Here is a 19,434-nt window from a genome sequence, read left to right as displayed (position 1 = left end):
GTTGTGCTTACTGCATTTTCACAGGTAGATCTAATGGACAGTGTGGATTGTGAAATTATAAAACACATGATTCTCTTTACTTATGACCTTCAACACAGAGTAATTGAAGGGGTTGGAAGAAAAGAGATGAAATTGTAAAAAAAAGATACAAATGGTACCAAAGTGAATCTTCATCAATTCAATGACAGGCCAATCACCCGAGAAGAACATTTTGACAAGAATGAGGACATCTAACCCCCATTTTGTTTAAAAATTACAAGACATCTGACTAACTACTCTTTATAAATTTTCACTGCAGGAAATAAAGAAGGTGCGCTTTAGAAAATGTATTTCCGTGTTTTTACACGAATTGTTTCAAATAATCAAGAACTGAATCCTGACCTGCATCATTCCTAGCCTCGACCAGATCACAAGCTGGGGAGCAATTATCTTTCAGCAAAAACCCTGTGGAAGTGTCTGAATTTACCATTTTTTAAATTCATTTATGGGATGTGGGCGTCACTGGCAAGGCCAGCATTTATTGCCCATCCCTAATTGCCCTCGAGAAGGTGGTGGTGAGCCGCCTTCTTGAACCGCTGCAGTCCGTGTGGTGAAGGTACTCCCATAGTGCTGTTAGGGAGTTCCAGGATTTTGATCCGGTGACGATGAAGGATCGGCGATATACTTCTAAGTCAGCATGGTGTGTGACTTGGAGGGGAACTTGGAGGTGGTGGTGTTCCCATGCACCTGCTGCCCTTGTCCTTCTAGGTGGAAGAGGTCGCAGGTTTGGGAGGTGCTGTCGAAGAAGCCTTGGCGAGTTGCTGCAGTGCATCTTGTAGAAGGTACACACTGCAGCCATGGTATGCCGGTGGTGGAGGGAGTGAATGTTTAAGGTGGTGGATGGGGTGCCAATCAAGCAGGCTGCTTTGTCCTGGATGGTGTCGAGCTTCTTGAGTGTTGTTGGAGTTGCACTCATCCAGGCAAGTGGAGAGTATTCCATCACAATCCTGACTTGTGCCTTGTAGATAGTGGAAAGGCATTGAGGAGTCAGGAGGCGAGATACTCACTGCAATACCCAACCTCTGACCTGCTCTTGTTGACACAGTATTTATGTGGCTGATCCAGTTAAGTTTCTGGTCAATGGAGATACTGGGTCCCTCCTTTCTGTCTGTCTTCCACTCCTCTCTATCTAGATTATTTCACTGCCCTCCAATTACTGAAATGCCATTTAAAAAATTGAACTAAAGATTAAAAGTAACCATATCTGAAACACCACACAAATCCACCTGGATCTAGTCAAATCACCTCTTGTTGTTTATCTGATCTAAAGTTAAGCCCCACCAAAACTAACATTTCCCTCCTCCCTCTTGCTGCCCTTCCCATTTACACTGTGGGTGGATTCGGACAGCTGGCGGTAACATTGGATCGACTGTGCACATGCAAGTTTTGGCCATCGCAGGCTTTCTCCAATATCCTGCAAAGGCCGCTTAGGAAAGCAATGTGAAAACGGCATTGCAGCCCTGTATGGGCTAAAAGCTCAAGTCTGCCAATAGCCAGAATAAAATACAAGCCACGGGGTTTCCCTCCAGAGACAGGGAGCAAAAACTACCACAAAACGTACTGTTTCATCAGTCATGAGTTACATGTGCCACTTCATTCATATTAAAAAAAGAAATACTTAAATTTATATAGTGCCTTTTATGACCTCAGGACTTCCCAAAGTGCTTTACAGCCAATGAAGTACTTTTGCAGCATAGTCACGGTTGTAATGCAGGAAATGCGGCAGCCAATTTGCGCACATCAAGGTCCCAAAAACAGCAAAATGATAATGACCAGATAATCTGTTCTTCAGTGATGTTGGTTGAGGGATAAATATTGGCCAGGACATTGGGGATAATTCACCCGCTCTTCTTCAAAATAGTGCCGTGGGATCTTTTAAATCCACCTGAGGCAGCAGACGGGGCCTCGATTTAACGTCTCATCTGAAAGACTGGCGTGAGGAGCCAAGGGGCCCTGGAGAGGTGAATCATGGTAACTCTAACCCTACACTTGAGCTCATCCAAAACTCCGCTGCCCGTATCCTAACTCGCACTAAGTCCCGTTCACCCATCACCCCTGTGCGCACTGACTTACATTGGCTCCCGGTCCGGCAACACCTCAATTTTAAAATTCTCATCTCATTTCCAAATTCCTCCAGTCCTACAACCCTCCGAGATATCTGCACTCCTCCAATTCTGGCCTCTTGTGCATCCCCGATTTTAACCGTTCCACCTGCGGCCGAGCCTTTACCTGCCTTTTTGTCATCTGTCCTAATATCTCCTTACGGGGCTTGGTATCAAAAAAAAATGTCGATAACACTCCTGCAAAGTGTTTTGGGACGTTTACTATGTTAAAGGCGCTATATAAATGCAAGTTGTTGTTGTAGTACTACAATCCAGCCACATGTGGATGAGTGAGCAGAAGGAGCCGGCCAGATTCCAGCCCAATACTCACCATCGACACCAGGAGTCAGCATCTGGCAGTCACGATCGGAGGCAGACCTGGCAGTGCAGCAATACAGAGCTCGTGTCCCAAATGATAAATCCATCAAAATTGCCCACGGTGCAAGCACTCTACCAACAAACAAGTGAGAAAGATGGTAGGGTCGAGGGCTCAGCAACACAGCCCCGAAAGTGTGGCTCAAGATGGTGGGCATGGTCATGAGAGAATCTTACTTATTATCCATGAGCAACATTGCAGGACGTCACTCGGAATTTAAAATAAATTCTGGATTTTTAGAATTTCAATTCACATGTGATGTGTGTTATTTAAAAATGATATATAAACAAAAGTGGTTGTAATTACACACATTAAGATCCAGCTTCTTATAATGTCTGTCTGCTGGAGGTTGGTCACTGTTATAATTTAGTGGCACTCCTCAAAATTATGCTGAGGTGTACAAATATTTACCTGAAGAAGCTCTACAGTTAATGAATAATTGGTATGTATAAAATACCTAGTTTCATTGATGCGGATGACCTACACAAGTTTCTTCCAATTCTTGTCACTCCTCAGTCACAAGCTCATCCTTAAGCAATCAAACATAAATAGGTATTTCACACCTTCTCATTATGTGCCTTCCAATAGTTTTTTAAGAAATGATGGCGAGAGGCTCGGAGGAGCATCAGACCCTTGTCATTTAGTGTGCCATTTACCCAAGATTGAGGTGGCCCAATGTTGTAATTACACTAATTTTCCCTCTTCCAAATATAAAGCCTGCAGTAGGCCTAAATTGTAATGTGTATAATTATTTCATGGGACTGGAACAGGTTGGCAGAATAATTAAATTAAGCAGATTAGTTAATTTTCTTAATTTGCCATTAAACAAACAGGATTGCTGATTGCCCAGTGGAGAAATGAACCATGTGGCATGGTTTTGAGCCATGCAGACCCTGAAGGTTCTAGGTTTGATCTTTTGCCTGAGCTGAGTTAACGAATACCTCTTTCTGCCGCCCCCACCCAACCCCACCCCATGTCCTCACAAAAAAATTGACAGACACTATAAAAAAAGCACATAAACAGTGATTTTACCACCTAACTATCTGAACACTTGTTGTAAGGGCAGTACGAGCAGCAGAATGTTGGGGCTTGGTTCAAATTTCTGAACTTGACAGTTCTATTCCAAGTCAGTTTTGACAAATTTGGTAATAAAGCAGACTGTACACACTACAGTTAACTGAAAATATACGTAGTGTTAGTCACGGGAGAAAATGACAAACATGTTATTAGGCAATCTTGTTCTCATGTTCAAGTCTAAAAACTGCTCAATTTTACTGTCCATTTTCCAACAATCTTCCTATCTGAGCCTTTAAACTCCCCTCAAAAAGGAAACTACCATTATCTGCATTACCCAAGCTGCTTCCACTCAGACCCCCTCCCAACACTGTTCAGTACCAACAGGACCAATTCCTGTTACATAGTCACTACCTCTCTCTATCTAACATTGTTCAGTTTTGATCATTGGTACAACCACAACTAGAATACTGAGTACAGTTCTGGTCGCCACGGTACAAAAAGAATATTGCAGCTCTGAAAGGATACAGAAGGGAGCAACAAGAAAGATCGAGGCGAGGGAGGGATTGCATTATGAAGAGCTTTTATGTAAACTGGACAGATAAGGTTGAGAGGTGATAGGAGTGCTGTTTTTAGGATTCTAAAAGGGACTAGATAATTTAGACCATGAAAAGCTGTTTCACCTTGTCCAGAACAGCAGAACCAGAGGGCACGGCCTACACTTGAAGGGGGGAGGGGGGAGAGGGTAAATTCAAAACTAATCTAGGAAAATATTTCAGTGAGCGAGTGGTCAGTCTATGGAACAGGCTCCTTAGGTAGACAGTGGAAACAGATAGTGTTGATTCATTCAAGTGCAAATTAGATAGTAGATTTCTGTCAGAAAATAATATTTTGGGATACAGTATATGAATAATGAGACATGAAATATGGTAATTGCTATGATTAGTCAACGTCTCCATTATAGTTGTATCATGCAACTACCAGAATGATAAAAGATAGACGAAAAAAGACCAGTCCATTTAGTTTAACAATTCCTATGGGCTGGATTTTCATTCAGCAGTCGGGAAGGAGGCGGGACTACAACTTTCGGGTTTTAGTCCCGCCTCCATCGACGTCCGGCCAATCCACGCGATTTTCCCTTGATTGACCTTGTTGAGGCCGCCCAGCGGGCTCAGCAGGCCAATTAAGGGCCACCTGGCAACAGGTGATGTCACAGACTGCAATTTCATCTGTCAAGAGGTCTTGACAGATGAAATATCAGTGTTTCACAGCTGTTTGAAGCTGTCAAACACTGACAGTCTGATTTCTAACCCGAGTCCTTCTATGCAGACTCAGTTAGAACTCTCACCGGCACTGAAAGCTGAAGGCCGTCACTTTTGACAGATCGCAGCCATTCTGCTTTCAGTGCCGGCTGAATGATGGACTCCCGACGCCTAGAGGAAGAAAGGCTGTTAAGGTAAGTACAGGTAATTTAAACTTCTTTACACACTGTAGACACACCAAACACACTTACCTTTGCACTCATGCACCCATCACTCACCTGAACACCGACATCTCGACCCCTCCAAGTACTTCAACCCGACGGCCCGCCTGCTCTAACCTGGCGTGATGTGGAGCCGTCGGGAATCCCACACGACACCCCTCAAAATAGGGATTAAGCTAAAAACTGCCTGTTAACTACCTGTTAACAGGCAGTTAATTGACAGTAATCCCTTCCCACCTTGGGTCGGCGGGTCCCAGTGCGGGGCAGGTACCCGCCTCCTTTGAAGCTTACGTGGAGGCGGGTTTTGGGCGGGATGGTGTCAGGACCCCCGAATTCGGGACTTTATCCCCCCGCACGCCTAAAAGCCCGCCTCACGGCCTATGTGTCTACGGTATGCAAATTAATTTTAACAAAGCAGAAATTTGAACACAAAATTAAACTGTTTAGAAGCCGAATTACAAAGTTATCATAAATGTGAGACCCCGTTACCTTGATTAGGCATAAAATTATGCATTTCCCCCCCCCTAATGAGTTCCAGAAATGTAATTATTGGTTTTAACAGCTGATGTGATTAATAGCGGAGAAGATTGCACTGCCAACTGCATCTTGCGCTAATCATTTTATTTTAAATTTTCATTTTAATAAAAATAAAGAACGGTGTCTCGTGCAGTGTAGAACTGCGTAGGACAGTGGCGCAGGAGAGTTTTTGGAACAGATTCTTGCAGGAAGCAAGCATGCCTGAAAATGCATCAACCCCCCTTCAAAAGCAACAATTTGGGGAAATGAAAAAGTTAATCCAAACAGGGACTCGATCTTTCCAGGGCAGCAATGTAATCACACAACTACCTCGTCTGTTTCCTACTTCTCACAGTGACGTATCTACAGTCACCTTTACTAGAGCAGGGCAGGGAAAACCTAATTGTTCGAAAAACTGTTTTTAAATCTATATTTCAACATTTGGAAGAGAGCCAGGCACCAGTTCTGGGGAATAAGGGTGCTCATTCTAACTGCAGCACTGTGACCGATAGTAGATTACATTGTGGTTGTCAGGAATCAATGAACAATAATGTGACCTGGAGGTGAAGTTCCATGCCATACTGGTAATACTAACTGCCAATGTAAACAGTGAGAGGGAAACAAAAGGCAGTAGTTATTAGTCATTTTTTTATATTTTGAGACTTTCATTATATATTGAATAACATGTCCACAATTCATTAGTATATAAATTCTTGGCAAGTAACATATTCTTAGTTACAGTATTCACTGTACACAAAGAAGGGCCAGTTGACCAAATTTGGCCCACTGGGTGTCAGACCAAACAATGGTTTCCCCCAAGTTCGAAGTGGTGACCTCTTTGAAAGGTCTTGGAGTGTAGCTGGAGTCTCATTAGATTGCACAAGGCTATAAAGGAGGGCGCACTCAGTCTGGCTACACCCCAGAGATAAATGGCACAGCCGGACTTGGCCTCAGAATCTTTTCGTCACTGTTGCTACTGTCAGGAGAAACAGTCAGCAAAAGGAAAAAGTCATTAATTAGATTTTAAATAAGTATCAGAATGTAAGTCTTCAATCTAAGAGCAAGAATCGTCAACTCAGACTTTTTACATTTATGCAGGATATAGCAAGTCATAGTTGTCGACCTTATCAGGGCAAAAAAACAAGAAGGGACAGAGTTACAAATTACACTTGCCCCCAAAAGCCCAGAGACATGTTAAAATGTGCATGGACTTGCATTAAACATTGATTTTTCAGAAACGAAAATATATTGATTTTTTTTTTGGAAAGGAAAACTCTCTTTCCATAACAAATTTTCCACTTTCCTCTTTCTCATGATATCCCTCTGCCAGACAATTCCCTAATGTTACTCCGAGACCAACTAGTAGGAAATCAGTCAGGCACATCTCCGCTCCTTGATGTTCTTCCCTGGTGGAAAGTATCAAGCCCACTCTCCACCTTCCACAATGACAGCGATGGGATCGGCAATTCAGTTTAGAGAATTGGAATCCTTCCAGCCAACAGAGCAAACTTTTATCCCACCAATGTAGTTGGATTCAAACCCATGTCCCAGAGGTGAGCAGTAACACACTCCATTGTTCCGTCTACTTATATTTGTAATTTTTAAATTACAGATTTCCAAAGCCATTGCTGATGGTAGAAGCTACTGAGAAATCAACACCCTCACAACAATGGGGAGGAGACTCAGGAGAGGTCATGTGAAGGGGAAAGGAAAGTTAACTTTTGCAAGTATGGGACACCATGAACTCAGCCTTTTTGCCTTCTGCGAAGATTGTACCCAATATGCTTAGACCCAGAATATAGACACAGTTATTTGCCAATCATTGTCCTGGACAGGAGCTATTAAACATCTGCCCTTCTGCATCATCACAAAAAGGTTACACAGCTTTAAAATAACATCTGATAAAACTGACTGCAAAGATGTTTGTGCGTGGAGTGCATCTTCTGCTTTAGACGCTGCAGATTTATCACCATGCGAAGCAAGCAACTAAACAAAGATCTTTCTACTCACCTGTACCAGAGGAAAATCCAGGACAGTTAAAATTGTAATTCTTTATCTCGCTGTACCACCTTTCAGCTACCTCCTTACCTGCAGGAAAGAAGTAAAGAGAAAAGTTTTAAGGCTTCTCAATTGTATCCTAGTGAGAAAGGCTTTTCGGAGAAATAAAATTGAATAGAAAAAAAACACTGACACATACAACTATCCTACAAAGCCATGTACGTCATCATGTGAATATCCATAAAAAGATTGCTTACATTGTTGTACAAGTTCCACTTCCAGCTTGTATAAACAGCCCAAAAGTGCAACTAATGCACCAAGTTGTGCAGTATTTTTTGTTTTTCAAGGTTTATAATTAAACTTACACAAAGAAACAGAAAAGTAGTCACATTAACACAGATTTGGATATGCAGGACTAGTTTTACTAACACTGACTGCAAGGAACAGTCAGGGGTTTACTCAGTCCCAACAGCAAGAAAGCGTTGCTATGAGAATTGCAAATTGATGACAACTAGATTAAAAATTACAACAATTGGTATTTAACATTTGAGATACCAATCTCACAAAGCCAAATCCTGGTCTATGATTGAGGAAACTATGAACTAGCATTGCAAGAGACAACTCTTGGACTAGAGATGATGCCTTCCATCTAGAGACAAAGATTCCGCCATGGCCCTGCAGGTGAAGTTCAGGCAAGATTCAAAATGCACAACACAAATCTTTTCTGCTCAACTGTGTTGCAGCAGTCCATTTTCTTGAGAGATTGAAATGAAATACCGTATTTACACAATTGTATCATTTTCATCCTATTAAGCACCTATGTTAATTTACAGATTTTCTAGATGTGCTCAAATTGCCATTCAGTAACTACCATTTTAACCCTTATCCTTACCAAGAGTATCAACTCACAAATGTACATTTACATGTTGCACTTACCTGATGGAAACAAATTCCATTGTAGGCACGCGATGTTCTGATAGTGCTCTACATTATGATGAGGCTAAGATGATAAGGCTTGCTGAAATATAAACTCCAGATCCCAACCCATGACTCAATATTTTAAAAGCTGTGATTGTGCTAGACCTGCATCCATAAATTCTGCATGGCAAGTGTATCCAACAAATGAATTTTCTACATTTAATAGTGACCTTTTTGATTTTTTTTAAAAAAAAGCTTTTTACACAAATTGTTTCTAAAATTCTTACTGCTATAACTGACCAGTACAAAATGGGTCTGGTCAGAAAACCAAGTCCTACTAAAGTTAGAATGGAAAAAGAAAAAAAAACTGCAATTGCCAGAGTTCTGAAATAAAAACAGAAAATTTTGGAAATATTCAGTAATTCGACCAGTATAAACAAAAAGACAAGTTTACATTTTTGGTGGTGATCCCTCAAAGCTGAAAAAGTAGGCCAGTGAACTCATTTATGGGACTTACCAAAACAAAGAGGGCAGTGAACACTAACAGGCAAGGATCAAAAGTGCAGACATTGTAGCTACTATTACAAAGGGAGAGCAAATTAGTTTGTTTCAAAAAGCTGGGGGGGAAAAAAAAGAGGAAAACACTGGCCGCTATTCAAAAAGTCACCTCAGTCAAGCTGTGAAAATGTATGAGAAAGAAAAAAAAATTCAGTAAAACAGCTTCAAAATGGAATGGAGTAAATGAATGGGATAACCTACTAGGAAAATATGAGATAGTTAACATCTGAAGCTCAAAGGGCTGCAGAGTGCTCAGGACACAAATGGGAGGAAGATACTGTCCCCGTTTTCACTGAGCTTGGCTGGAGCAGTGCAAGAGATCAAAGACAGAAGGGTCAATGAGAAAGGATGGGGAGGCCACAGGGAGGTCAGGAACTAAGCAAACAAATAAAACCAGATGGTAATAACTCCTGCAACATGTGAACTGAATGTATCTCAGCAACACATCAACATGCTGGGGTTTGACAACATCAGCCTTTCCAACCTTGAGAAATCGCTCACCAAATAGTAGCAATATTAATTTAGATACTTGTTTGTGCTAACAACAAGAATGGGTTCAGGAAGCAAGTAGATGTATTTTTTGGAGATGAAAAGTGTTGAGTCTGTGCTTTCAAATGTAGTTATGCTGAATAACTGGACACAGACTACAGAATACTTAAACAGGTCTTTAGTAACTGAGGGTCAGGGCTGAACTGAAATACACTTTGCTCCACAGGGTTTATATACCGGTGTGGTCACCACCGGTACTACAATGTACAGGAGCCATCAGAAAGTAGTCCATCACCTTAAGGTATCCTCTTAAGGTGGTACAGGTTACATACACAATTCCTCCCCTTTTAGCTTAACAGTGTACACCCCAATTTAAACATAACATGGATAACATATATACAACTTTCACACAAAACTGTTCAAAGATTCAGTCTCTGAGGAGGCCTCCTGATCCGGGCCGGATAACGCCTTTCAGGGGTCTCTGGTTCTCGTTGCTGGGGTGACTCATCCATTTGATCTCCTATGGATTGAACATCATCATGTACGTTCGAGTCTGAGGTAGATGCTACAGGCTCAATAACTTCTTCAACTGGTGTCTCTGCCGTAGACATGGGGTCGACCCTTGTTCTCGATTCCACAAGTTGGTCAGCACGACGTCATATTACGTTCTCACCAACGTCTACTGTGTACATCAAGGGTCCTTGTCGGGCACGAATTGTTCCGGATTGCCATTTATCATTCCTATAGTCCCTGGCCAACACTGGTTGTCCTATTTCGAAACTCCGAGTGGCCTTGTTATTTACGTGCTGGAATTGCTTGTTTTCGACTTCCCTACGCACATTGGGTTTTAACAAATCCAACCGGGACCGCAACCTCCTGTTATAGAACATTATGGCAGGGCTTTGATTTGTCACTGCATGCGTGGCGTTTCGATATGCCATCAGGAAATTGTCCACCTTGTGTTGTAGTGGAATATGGTCTTTGCTCATGGCCTTTATCGCCTTTTTGAACGTTTGTACAAATCTCTCGGCCAACCCATTGGTAGCCGGATGATATGGGGCAGATGTATAGTGTTTCACCCCATTCTTTTTCATGAATTTCTGGAATTCTTCGGACACGAACTGTGGTCCGTTGTCTGAACATATTTGTTCCGGCAACCCATTCCTTGCAAATATGGTTCTTAGAACTGCGATCGTCTTTTCAGAGGTAGCGGTTGACATCTTAATCACTTCTGGCCATTTAGAATGTGCGTCTACCGCTATCAAAAACATGGAATCCATGAATGGACCAGCAAAGTCGATATGCACACGTTGCCATGGGGTTGAAGGCCATTCCCACGGATGCAGCGGTACAATTGGAGGTGCGTTTTGAACTTTTTGGCACCCTGAGCAGCTTTTAGTCAGATCCTCTATTTGTTTGTCGATACCTGGCCACCACACATAAGCCCTAGCAAGGCTTTTCATCTTGACTCCCCCCAGATGACCTTCATGCAGTTCCTTCAGAACTCTCTCCCTTAATTTAGGAGGAATAATCACCCTTGTTCCATACATCAATGTTCCTTGACAGACGGACAGCTGTTCTCGTCTGGCTGAGAATGCAGGTAACAGTGGTTCGCCATGTGCTGGCCATCCCTTCACTGTCAAATCGTAGACCCGAGACAGTGTCGGGTCGTTTCGGGTCTCCCTCTCAATACTCGCGTTGGTGACTGGTAAGCATTCGATGATGGTCGAGTGAAATATCTCGACAGGGTCAACTGCCAGTGCCTCTTCCGCTGTAGGTAGTGGCAGGCGCGACAGCCCATCAGCATTACCATGTTGCTTTGTACCTTTGAATTCGATATCATATTGATGTGCCCCTAGGAAAAGGGACCATCTCTGAAGCCTCTGCGCAGTCATAACCGGAACACCCTTCTTAGGGTTAAAAATGGAAACCAACGGCTGGTGATCTGTCAGCAGCGTAAACTTTTGGCCTTGCAGGTAATGGTTAAATTTCTTAACTCCCCACACGAGGCTGAGAGCCTCCCTATCTATCTGAGCATAGTTGCGCTCTGCGGAGGTCAATGATCTGGATGCGAACGCGACTGGCCTTTCCAAGCCATTTGGCAACTTATGTGAGAGCACTGCCCCGATACCATATGGAGAAGCATCACAAGCTAAGCGAATAGGCAGCGTTGGGTTAAAGTGAGCCAACACTTCCTTAGAGATGATCAGTGCCCTGCTTTTTTGAAAAGCCCGCTTACAGTCCTCGCTCCACTTCCATGGTACTCCCATTTGCAAAAGAGTGTTCAGCGGGTGTAACACCGTGGATAAATTTGGAAGAAACTTGTGGTAATAGTTAATCAACCCAAGGAACGACCTCAACTGGGATACATTTTCCGGAGCGGGAGCTTTCACAACAGCTTCGATCTTGTCAGGTGACTTATGAAGCCCCTCCTGGTCAATGACGTGGCCGCAGTACGAGATTCGCTTCTGAAAGAACTCACATTTCTGGCGATTAACTCCGAGCCCATATTCTTTCAATCTGGTGAGCACCTGCTCCAAATTCGCGAGGTGTTCCTTATCATCATCTCCTGTAATCAGAATGTCGTCCAGGTAGCATTGTGTGCCTGGAATTCCCTGCAATACCTACTCCATGGCCCTTTGCCAAATCGCTGGAGCCGATGCCACTCCAAAAACCAGTCTATTATACCGATATAAGCCCCTATGTGTTGATCATGAGATACTGGCGTGACGCTTCATCAACTTCCATCTGTAGGTACGCCTGCGCCAGGTCTATCTTGGTGAAGTGTTTCCCGCCAGACAGCGAAGCAAAGATATCCTCAATCCGCGGAAGCGGATATTGCACCATGTGAAGAACCGGATTAACAGTGATCTTGAAATCGCCACAGATGCGAACCTTCCCAGGTTCCCCCGGCTTGTTGCTCAACGAACGCTTCATGACGGGAAAAATGGGTGTGGCCCATTCGCTCCAGTCTACCTTTGACAGTACTCCTGAACGTTCTAGCCCTTCCAGCTCTGCTTCCACAGCAGGTTGTATCGCATAAGGTACCGGTCTGGCTTTGAAAAATTTTGGGTTTGCATGTTCTTCAACCTTGATGTTTGCCGTAATTCCTTTCAGTGTTCCTAGTCCCTGTTGGAACACCTCCTTAGCATCGTCCAATATTTTGGACAGTCGTTTAGGTTTGACGTCGTCCTCTTTACAGGAATCTACAGTTAGTGCTTGTAAGGAATGCCAGTCCACATTTATTCTCCGGATCCATTCCCGTCCCAGTAGTGGCGGACCTCCCTCAGGTAACACATACAAGTCCATTTCCTGACTTTCTTTACCATTGTAGACCACCTTTACCTTTATCTTTCCGATGGGGTATACTCTTTGCCCCGTGTATGTTTTCAATACTATCTCCATATCCCTCAGGGGAATGTGTGAGAATAACCTTTTGTAATCTTGCTTATTCATGACCATCAATGCCGATCCAGTGTCCAATTCCATCTTCACTTGGACTCCTGCTATCCGAAGCATGACCCAGATAGTTTGGTGGTCTGCTGTGTTACCCACATTATGTATTTTTAGACAACCCAGTTCCTTTCTGCTGGAGTCTGAATCCGTCTTCTGTTCATCCGAACTGTTCTCTGTCACCTTGTGTACTTTTTTGTACTTCTCCTGCGGCGACTTTTTGCTGCTGGTCTTCTTTCCTGACCGGCATACTCTCGCTATGTGACCAAGTTTGCCACATTGCCTGCATTCTTTATCTTTGAACCAGCACTGGTTCTGGTCATGCGTTGTCCTTCCGCAACGATAGCACTTTACTGCGCCCAATGCCATTTCATTGGTGCTGAATTCCAATGGCCTTTGCTGCATTTCTGCAGTGCCTCGTGCTGCTGCCTCATGCGATGCTGCAATGCTGAAAGCTTTGTCCAGCGCAAGATCCTTTTCCTCTAGCAGTCGCTTCTGGGTTCCTTCCCTTAGTAGCCCACACACAAACTTATCTCTCAGAGCGTCTGCTAGTCCTGTACCGAACTGACAGTACTTTGATAACTTGCGCAGTTCGATTAAGAATTCAGCGTTGCTTTCCTCTTTAAGTTGAATTCTTTTGTAAAATTTAAATCGTTCCGCTATCAGCAGCGGCGTGGGGTTTAAATGCTCTTGCAGGATAGTAACAATATCCGCGAAACTCTTTCCTACCGGTTTATCTGGTGTTACAAGGTGCCTTAATAACCCGTACGTCTTCGCACCCATCGAGTTTAATAGGGTTAGTGCTTTCTTATCCACCGGTACCTCATTCGCTGTACAGTAAACTTCAACGCGTTCCACATAAGTGGCCCAATCTTCCACATCGCTATCAAAAGCAGTGATGTTACCCGTTTTTGGCATCCTTGTTGAGTTTCCTTTCCTTCGGATTATGATTCTTATTTTATTTTATTTTTCAAAATGGCGGCTTCCCGCGCTTGGTGGCTTTTCCCGCGCTTGTCTTCTTCCCCCGCCGACTAAAAATGGCGATTACCGCGCTGTTGCCGTTCTCGCCTCCCAGCGGTCCTTTATTTCCCCCGACGCTGCTGCTCTTGTTCCCCGCCGCTCCCGCGGTCCTTGTGACATCAACGCTTTTCTGGCTGCTGCGCGTCTCTGCCCCGATTGCAGTCCGGCCCCTGACACCGGCTGCGGTCGTGTTCTCCGCCCTTTTCTTCGTTTTCCCTCCCCTTCTCCCACTGACAACTCAGCCGACTTCCCCTCCGTGCCGCTCGATCGGGCTTACCCGCCGCTGTCGTAGAAGGGATGATCGCTGCCTGTTGCTGATGGTGGACTTCGTGGCCAGCAAACCAACCCGGGTTCCCGATGGCCTCCCATGCGATGCAGTGCTCAGCAGGATGTTGAGGGCGGATGCCCCTTTTCGACGCCCGTTCTGAGGACGAAGCTTCCTTGGATGCAAAACTGCCGCTAGGTACGATCAGACGCGTCGCCACTGTTGAGTCTGTGCTTTCAAATGTAGTTATGCTGAATAACTGGACACAGACTACAGAATACTTAAACAGGTCTTTAGTAACTGAGGGTCAGGGCTGAACTGAAATACACTTTGCTCCACAGGGTTTATATACCGGTGTGGTCACCACCGGTACTACAATGTACAGGAGCCATCAGAAAGTAGTCCATCACCTTAAGGTATCCTCTTAAGGTGGTACAGGTTACATACACTACAAAAAGGGGCGGAGGGACATGGTATTAAATCAATAGGCAGGACTGGGATCAGGAAATCAGCAGATGAAAGATTTCAAGTGCAAATTCACTTCCTACCATTCCAGAACAGCAATAACAACTTGCATTTATATAGCACCCCATACATAGTAAAACATCCCAAGGTGCTTCACAGAAGTGTTATCAAACAGAATTTGTCACCAAGCCACATAAGGAGATATTAGGACAGATGATCAAAAGCTTGGTCAAAGAGGTAGGTTTTAAAGAACGTTTTAAAGGAGGAAAGAGAGGTAGAGAGGCGAAGAGGTTTAGGGAGAGAATTCCAGAATTCAGGGCCTAGGCAACAGAAGACACAGCCACCAATGGTGGAGTGATTAAAATCGGGGATGCTCAAGAGGCCAGACTTGGAGGAGCTCAAAGATCTCGGAGGGTTGTAGGGCTGAAGCAGGTTATAGAGATAGGGAGGGGCGAGGTCATGGAGGTATTTGAAAACAAGGATGAGAATTTTTAAATGGAGGCATTGCCGGACTGGGAGCCAATGTAGGTCAGCAAGTATAGGGCTGATGGGTGAACAGGACTTGGTGCGAGTTAGGATACAGGTAGCATCGTTTTGGATGAGCTTTAGTTTATGTAGGGTGGAAGATGGGAGGCCAGGCAGGAGAGAATTGGAATAGTCAAGTCGAGAGGTAACAAAGGCATGGATGAGGGTTTCAGCAGCAGATGAGCTGAGGCGAGGCAGAATCGGGCAATATTACGGAGGTGGAAGTAGGCGATCTGTGTGAGAGAGCGGATATGTGGTAGGAAGCTCATCTCAGGGTCAAATATGACACCAAGTTTGAGAACGGTCTGGTTCAGCCTCAGACAGTTACCAGGGAGAGGGATGGAGTCAGTGACTAAAGAATGCAGTTGTGGACAATGGCTTCGGTCTTCCCAATATTTAGATGGAGGAAATTTCTGCTCATCCAGTACTTGATGTTGGACAAGCAGTCTGACAAATCAGAGACAGTGGCAGGGTCGAGGGGGGGTGGTGGTGAGGTAGAGCTGGGTGTTGTCAGTGTACATGTGGGACCCGACGCTGTGTTTTCGGATGATGTTGCCGAGGGGCAGAATGTAGATGAGAAATAGGAGGGGGCCAAGGATAGATCCTTGCGGGACACCAGAGGTAATGGTGCGGAGGTGGGAAGAGAAGCCATTGCAGGTGATTCTCTGGCTACAACTGGATAGATAAGAATGGAACCAGGCGAGGGCAGTCCCACTTAGCTAGACGACAGTGGAGAGGCGTTGGAGGACAATGGAGTGGTCAACCGTGTCAAAGGCTGCAGACAGGTCGAGAAGGACGAGGAGGGATAGTTCACCACAGTCACAATCACAGAGGATGTCATTTGTGACTTTGGTTAGGGCTGTTTCAGTGCTGTGTCAGGGCAGAAACCTGATTAGAGGGATTCAAACATGGAGTTGCGGGAAAGATGGAAATGGATTTGGGAGGCGACAACGCGTTCAAAGATGTATACAAACACGTTCAAAGATGTATACAAACGTCAGTGTTCTCGCTCAGGCCAACATCCCCAGCATCGAAGCTTTGACCACGCTCGATCAGCTCCGATGGACGGGTCACATTGTCCGCATGCCCGATACAAGACTCCCAAAACAAGCGCTCTACTCGGAGCTCCGGCACAGCAAGAGAGCCCCAGGTGGGCAGAGGAAACGCTTCAAGGACACCCTCAAAGCCTCCTTGAAAAAGTGTAACATCCCCTCCGACACCTGGGAATCCCTGGCCCAAGACCGCACAAAGTGGAGGAGAAGCATCCGGGAAGGCGCCGAACACCTCGAGTCTCTTCGCCGGTAGCAAGCGGAAGGCAAGCGCAGGCAGCACAAGGAGCACAAGTCAACCCAAGCACCCCACCCACCCGCCCCTTCAACCACTGTCATCCTCGGTTCCAAGGGACTGTCTAAGAAGAAGACATGCTGTGCGGATTTTATTAATTAGCACTTTATCCTTTATGTACCTCACTTAAAGAACATAAGAATTAGGAGCAGGAGTAGGCCATACAGCCCCTCGAACTTGCTCTGCCATTCAATAAGATCATGGCTGATCTTCGACCTCAACACGTTACCGCTCTATCCCTTAATTCCTCTGCAAAATCTATCCATCTCAGCCTTGAATATACTCAAAGACTCAGCATCCACAGCACTTTGTGGCAGAGAATTCCAAAGATTCACAACCCTGAGTGAAGAAACTCCTCAACATCTCAGTTGTAAAAGGCTGGCCCCTTATCCTGAGACTATGCCTCCTAGTTTTAGACACTCCAGCCAGGAGAAACAACCTCTCGGCATCTACCCTGTCAATCCCCCTCAGAATCTTTTATGTTTCAATGAGATCACCTCTCATTCTTCTAAACTCGTGAGTATAGGCCCATTCTACACAATCTCCCTCACCCCAGGGATCAATCTAGTGAACCTTCATCGCACCACTTCTAAGGCAATCCTTCTTTAGATAAGGAGACCAAAATTGTGCACAATACTCGGTGTGGTCTCACCAGAGCCCTGTACAACTGTAGCAGGACTTCCTTACTCTTGTACTCCAAACTTCTGGCAATAAAGGCCAACATGCCATTTGCCTTCCTAATTGTTTGCTGTACCTGCATGCTAACTCTCTGTGTTTCTTGTACAAGGTTAGTCATCTCATCAAAAATACAGCTCAACTAAAATTGGAAACCTCTCTCCAACCATGTAATGGCTATGAAGATTTAGCTGGAAAGGTTATCTGCCAATCTGTACTAGCATATCTCTGCCTTCCCCCAAATTAGGCCTGGGACCCTATTGATCCAGATGACAATTTAGGACATTTATACAGGCAAAAGTCTAAATTCCAGACTCCTTTTTGCACAATGTTTATGGAGAGATCCTGCAGCATATTCCAGGCTCAGTGTTTGACTTTGAAGCATCCTGTTCAGGCAATAGATTGGGAAAAGGGGAAGTGCAACGAGACCTGGGTGCCCTTGTGCACCAGTCGCTGAAGGCAAGCATGCAGGTGCAGCAGGCGGTTAAGGAGGCAAATGGTATGTTGGTCTTCATAGCAAGAGGATTCGAGTACAGGAACAAGGATGTCTTGCTGCAGTTGTACAGGGCCTTGGTGAGACCACACCTTGAGTATTGTGTGCAGTTTTGGTCGCCTTATCTGAGGATGGATGTTCTTGCCATGGAGGGAGTGCAGCGAAGATTCACCAGACTGATACCTGGGATGGCAGGAATGACGTATGAAGAGAGATCGAGTCGATTAGACTTATATTCGCTGGAGTTTAGAAGAATGAGAGGGGATCGCATTGAAACTTACAAAATTCTATCAGGATTAGACAGACTAGATGCAGGAAGGATGTTCCCGATGGCCGGGGAGTCCAGAACCAGGGGTCACAGTCTAAGGATAAGGGGTAAGCCATTTAGGACCGAGATGAGGAGGAATTTCTTCACCCAGAGAGTGGTGAACCTGTGGAATTCTCTACCACACAAGGCAGTTGAGGCCAACTTATATTAAATATATTCAAGAAGGAGTTAAGATATATTTCTTGAGGCTAAAGGGATCAAGGGATATGGGGAGAAAGCAGGGACAGGGTACTGAATTTGGATGATCAGCCATGATCTCATTAAATGGCAGAACAGGCTCGAGGGGCCAAATGGCCTACTCCTGCTCCTATCTTCTATGTTTCTATATTCAACAGGAGGATCTGCCCAGTCCATACTGCAGGTAGGCCGGAGAACCAGCTGGTATAAAATAAAAATGCCCCACCCCCTTGCTCCCATCATTCCAGCCACAGAAGCATTATTCAGATAATGTAAATATATGTTATAACTAGCTGAAGTGCCCGGCGGTGCCGAGGCTTTTTCGAGGGCATGTTGTTGTTGGAAGAGAGAGAGAGAGCGACTGGGGGGAAGAGAGAGAGAGCGACTGGGGGGAAGAGAGGGGGGGGAGGGGAGGGGAGGGCGGGGAAGGGAGGGCGGGGGGGGGGAAGGGAGGGCGGGGGGGGGAGAAGGGAGGGCGGGGGGAGGGGCCCCCCCGAGGGTCGCGGCCCCGCCGAGGGTCGCGCCCCCCCCCCCGAGGGTCGCGCCCCCCTCCCGAGGGTCGCGGCCCCGCCCCCCCCCCAGCCCCCCGAGGTGAAGACCGCCGATTGCGCACGCAGCAGGAGCTGAGACGCGGCGTCTCTCTCTGGCTTGGGTAACCGTGACGCTGACCAAGCCCCGCCCCCCGGCCGAGCCAGAGAGACGCCGCGTCTCAGCTGCTCCTGCTGCGCGGCGCGGCCTCCCCCCCCCCCCGCCGAGGGTCGCGGCCCCCCCCCCCCCCCCCGAGGTGAAGACCGCCGATTGCGGCTGTGCGAGACGGCCGGCGGGGCCCGTTGCCAGGGTAACGCTGGACGCTCAGCAAGCCCGGCCCCCGGCCGAGCCAGAGAGAGACGCCGCGTCTCAGCTCCTGCTGCGCGCGCACCCTAGCGGCGCTGGGCTGAGGCTCGGCCCTCCAGCCTTCGAGTGGGGCCGGGAGGTGCCTAGCTCGGGCGTGGGTGCAGAGGAGACGCCGAGGCTTCTAGGCCTACCTGGAAAAACGGGGAAAGGTAGGAAAATTAATGAGATTAGATAAGTTAATTACTTTCTAAATCATTTTTTTTTAAAAACAATATGTGTTTTAAAAGCAACGTTTTTTTTTAAGACGCAGAAAGCGGGAAAAAGGAAAAGTTTGGAATCAAGATGGCGGCGACTCACCTCGG

General features: G+C 45.7%; 1 protein-coding gene across 1 annotated transcript in view; it reads right to left on the bottom strand.

The window, feature by feature from the left end:
- Nucleotides 1-19,434, bottom strand: part of glipr2l (GLI pathogenesis-related 2, like) — a 40,774-nt gene that overhangs the window by 19,843 nt on the left and 1,497 nt on the right. Inside the window, 1 exon segment of the mRNA XM_085988179.1 lies at nt 7,541-7,618. Within this exon segment, the coding sequence (XP_085844305.1) occupies nt 7,541-7,618 (78 nt within the window).

Source organism: Somniosus microcephalus, chromosome 5 (genome assembly GCF_052327205.1).
Source record: "Somniosus microcephalus isolate GS21.2 chromosome 5, FLI_Smic_1.0, whole genome shotgun sequence".
Taxonomy (NCBI): Eukaryota; Metazoa; Chordata; class Chondrichthyes; order Squaliformes; family Somniosidae; genus Somniosus; species Somniosus microcephalus.
Note: the sequence above shows the minus strand (reverse complement) of the source record. Positions and strands in the feature narration are given on the sequence as shown.